The sequence below is a fragment of the Lactuca saligna genome, chromosome 4 (genome assembly GCF_052625555.1).
Source record: "Lactuca saligna cultivar CGN05327 chromosome 4, ASM5262555v1, whole genome shotgun sequence".
NCBI classification, from domain to species: domain Eukaryota; kingdom Viridiplantae; phylum Streptophyta; class Magnoliopsida; order Asterales; family Asteraceae; genus Lactuca; species Lactuca saligna.
In genome coordinates this window covers 271,434,442-271,438,839 of record NC_136420.1, presented here as the reverse complement: position 1 = coordinate 271,438,839, position 4,398 = coordinate 271,434,442, and the positions used below count along the sequence as shown (strand labels likewise).

At 32.6% G+C, this 4,398-nt stretch overlaps 1 protein-coding gene across 2 annotated transcripts; it reads right to left on the bottom strand.

Moving 5' to 3' along the window:
• Positions 1-1,543: 1,543 nt before the first annotated feature.
• Positions 1,544-4,129, bottom strand: LOC145043619 (bZIP transcription factor 27-like). Of its 2 annotated transcripts, none has more exons than XM_078992323.1 (3): positions 3,172-4,129; positions 1,981-2,109; positions 1,544-1,868 (listed from the first exon to the last, which is right to left on the bottom strand). In XM_078992323.1, exons 1-3 carry the CDS (start codon positions 3,913-3,915, stop codon positions 1,797-1,799), a joined length of 945 nt encoding a protein of 314 aa, XP_078848449.1. In that variant the 5' UTR covers positions 3,916-4,129; the 3' UTR covers positions 1,544-1,796. The 2 variants fall into 2 exon arrangements, with proteins under 2 accessions (XP_078848449.1, XP_078848450.1); XM_078992324.1 differs by having other exon boundaries at positions 1,981-2,058.
• Positions 4,130-4,398: the final 269 nt, after the last annotated feature.

The following is a 4,398-nucleotide window of genomic DNA, read 5'->3' as shown; positions in this document are numbered from 1 at the left end:
TATAAATTGTGATGTATTAGTTTTTTACAATAAAAATTCATAGCAATTGAACCTGGCCAGATATATAATTGGAAAGAAATGTATCTTATTCAAGCTTAGAAAAACAAATAACCTTACAAAAAAAACATTAATTTTCTACCTTTAACCTTAAAGGGAAATCTTCAGAAAAGTCCCAAAATTTTTGTCAAATTTATGAAAAAGTCTCAAACTAAATTTTGTTTATAGAAAAGCACAAACTACCGGCTAAAACTTCGAAAAAACCCTTTTTGGCCGGTTTCGTAGATTTAGCCGGTATTCTATCCTTTTTTGTTAGTTTGCTCAAAATATTATGACTTTTTTGAAAATTACCTGATAACCAAAATATTATGATTTTTCTGAAAATTACTATGGAATTAATGGATATTATTATTAACAAATCATTTATAAACATAACAAATATTTTTTATTATAAACAAAAGAAATACATTTGTTTCTAATTTCTAGGAATAGAATGGTCGACATGGTCTATTGTTTGTTGACCACTTCAAATTCCTTATGCTCCTCCTATGTATCGTTATACAAGAGTTGATAATATTTATTAATACACAATTAATAAGTGTCCACTTTCTATTAGGTGTGACGCTATATGATCACATGTTATTAAAAAATATCATTAAATAATAATTCTTGAATATATAGATATTTCATTATGTTCTTTAACGTAAATACCACCTAACCTCCATACATTATTCGGTAACAACCATCAAATTACAAACATAGTGAAAAATAAACACTAAATGATAATTTACATAGATAATCACCCTACAATTTTTTCCACATAAACTATCATTTACGATTTACTTTTTCACATTTTATAGATGTATGTTAGTCTATGGTTGTTACCGTGTGAGGTATGGATGTTCGGTGGTAGTTAGGTTAAATAACATAAGAGGAACACCAACATTAGATGAACACTCACCGGGTACATCTCATCATCATATGCACAACGATGCATAGGAGGAACGTAGAGGGTTTGATGTGGTTAATAAGCAATAGAGGAGTACTTAAACCACCAATTTATTCCTAGAAATTAGCAACAAGTGTATTTTCTTTTTTATAATAAAAATATTTGTTATGTTTATAAATGATTTGTTAATAATAATATCCATTAATTCCATGGTAATTTTCAAAAAAATCCCAATATTTTGGTTATAAGGTAGTTTCCGGAAAAGTCCCAAAATTTTAAGCAAACTAACGAAAAAAGACGGAATACCGGATAAATCTTCAAAACCGGTCGAAAAGGGTTTTTTCGAAGTTTTAACCGGTATTCTGTGCTTTTCTGTAAAGAAAATTTAATTTGGGACTTTATCATAAATTGGACTAAAATTTTAGGACTTTTCTGGAGATTTCCCTAACCTTATATTTAAAAATAAAAGACAATGAATAATGTTAATGTTTTTAAACATGATATGCATGGGCACAGTAAATGAAAAAAATAAATAAAGAAAGAAAAAGGGTAAATATGGACAATGTTTGGTTGGTCCATTAGATGTGGTGCATAAAGAAAAGGCAATTCCAAATTCTATGTCATTTTCAATGCTTAGGATTGTTAAATTACCAATTTAGCCAAGTGGGCCAAAAGTACAACAAAAAAGACGACCAACAAGCTTTTGCATGCTTGGAAAAATTGACCCAAAATTACATAACATAACATTCTACCTGCCACCCCCTTCCTCTTATGTCTAATTTCATAAACACCCCTCAAAATTTCATTCTTACCTATTTTCACTCTTTCCTAAAATATACCCACCTCTGTCTTAAAATGGAGCCGTTGATGTTCTCTGGAGGCCCCCCTTTTTAGTCATTTGAGCAGCTGTTGCCACTTGTAACTGTCGATTTAAATAACAAATGGTAACCATAAATTACAAATATTTATTAACCATAAATTACAAATCATGCATTAAAACATGTATTAAACCAATCTATATATGATCACCCAACCTGTTGTTGTTGTCTTTTCAGCTTGGCATTTTCTTCTTTCAAACGTTCTACTTCATTTTCCAACTCATTCATGTAAGCCTTAGCAATTAGTATCAACCAAAAGTTAAAACACAAGCATACGTGAACAATCTACATAACCAAAGAAGTTCAAAAGTAAACTAGAATATACAATATAAAGGCATGTTATTAAATATAAAGCATAAAGTGGCAATGAATATGTACATTATTAAACATGATATAGTTGTATCATGTGAAAAACATTTTGAACAAAATTTTACAATTTTATCGTAAACACGATTAATGTGATTGACACCACTTCAAGTTGTTTATTGACATAATAAATATTATTTAAGTAAAACTTAAGCAATTTAATTATTATTATTAACTTTAAAGAAAATAATTTGAATTTAATAATTGCGCTATACCAATTTTTGTGACAAACAATTTCCTTATGATTTACAAAGTGCCAAAATGACACTCAATGACCTTAGGTAGCTATCATGGTAAGTGGGGTTCTACCTATCCTCCCTTGTCTTTGTTAAAATGACATTTATGTTATTTCTTCACCAAAATACAGAACAAACAAAGGAACTTTCAGTTTACATAATTTTAAGAAATTATGATGATATCATATGAACTCTGTGGTCACATTTTTTTCTGTTGTTTTTTATTTTATTATATCGAAATATAACTGTATTTTAAATCATGAAAGAACAATCCATATGCGCGGAATAGTGTATTTCAAAAGTATCATTATTATTATTATTACTATATAATAAATGACGAAACTAATACAACAAAATAAGTCTACCCCACAAAAATGTCAAGAGAATCATGTTTTGACTAAGGGGCCCAGTTACGAGGATTGATATGTTTAATATCTGTTTAGAAATCATAGTCATTACTCATTAAAAATAAAACTCAATGCTTTTCTCTTGAATTGAAGAGAGCAATAACTTTTTATCCTTTTTGAGTTACAAAATAAGTTTCATTTACAAAATTTATCTTTTTACTGAATCGATAATATTAATTTTATTAAAGACGATCATTTATTAATTTCTGAGTTAAAATTATCGCCAATATTAACTTTATCTCAAAGGAAATCTTCATAATATAGAATGTTAAAACATATTAATTCAAACCAGTGAGTCAACTCGTGCTGACATTACAAAAGAGAGAAAGTCGACGAACCTGCTTCCTGGCCCGTGAACGAGCGGCCGACTCCCGGTTCTTTATCATGCGTTTGTGCCGGCGTTCGCCACCACCAATCCTGTCGGTCTCCGGCAACATCCTCATCCCACCAATGCTTTGCCCCAGCAACCCTGAAGACGAGTTGGACGATCCCATAACATGGTCAAACGGGACATCCAGAGGACAAACAGTCCGGGTCGGACCGTCCACTAGAAAATTCAACTGATCCGGACCCGAGTTCAGGTTCAACAGCATCGAGGGTTGAGACACCGGTGGCGGAGGTGGTGGTGGTGGAGACGGGGATCCGTAGCCAGGTGAAGGAAGAGTCGTGGGTGTGTCATTATTGGAAAAGGGTTTTGCCAGGAAGTCTTGGAGGATGAAGCCACGGTAGCCTTTGGTAGCATCGGCAGGGTGGTTGGTGGTGGAGAGGTTGATATCTTTCCAAACCTCCTCCATTGTTCTGGTGGCGTTTGGACTCCTGATCTGGTTCACAGATAAAGGAGCTGAAAACGGTGAGTGGTTGGAAGAGGTGGTAGAGGAAGAAGATGATGATAGTGTGGTGGATCTTCTTGAAACCCTACTAAGATTATGGTGATTTGTGTTTAGATGGTTGACATCATCATCACCACCACAACCACCATGATCAGATAACATCTGTGGGTAGTGTGTGTTTGTGTGTTTTGAATGTGAGAGATAGATAGAGAGAGAGAGAGAGAAAGTTAAATCTAATTTGACATTTGTCATAGGACATAAGAGGTCTATCAAGCATTGTACTAAAAGGGGGAAGTGGTGGCAGTGAGCAGTAGTACCCTAAGACTCTTGAATGGTCATGGTTAATTGGCGTTTTGTGCTCTCAAAGCCCTATGATGGGTGGTCATGTGGTGGCAACAAAGATGCTTACTTTCACAACACCTTGAATCACAACTATATTAGGATGTGACAAAGATTTGCTTGTTTCCATTTGTTGAGTCTATTTGGGAAATTCTATTCTCTTTTTCTCTTTATATACATGCCAATTTCATTGCTTTTTTGTGATATTAGGATGTGTCATAGGTTCTTTATATAAACTTCACATTCACAATCACTTAACAGTTAACATATGTCGTCGGTTTAGTCCAAATGTTAAAACAACTTTTAGGCTATAACTTATTTTTAACCATTTTTTAATTTTAATGATTAGCAATCTAAAAAATGGTTTACAACTTAATTTATAAATTAGGGTTTTTT

Coding starts and splice junctions, on each gene's coding strand:
- LOC145043619 (XM_078992323.1), bottom strand. CDS start 3,915: ATGACAAATGTCAAATTAGATTTAACTTTCTCTCTCTCTCTCTCTATC. Junction 2,110..3,171: donor GTTCACGGGCCAGGAAGCAG/GTTCGTCGACTT, acceptor TTGGTTATGTAG/ATTGTTCACGTATGCTTGTG. Junction 1,869..1,980: donor TGAAAAGACAACAACAACAG/GTTGGGTGATCA, acceptor TTAAATCGACAG/TTACAAGTGGCAACAGCTGC.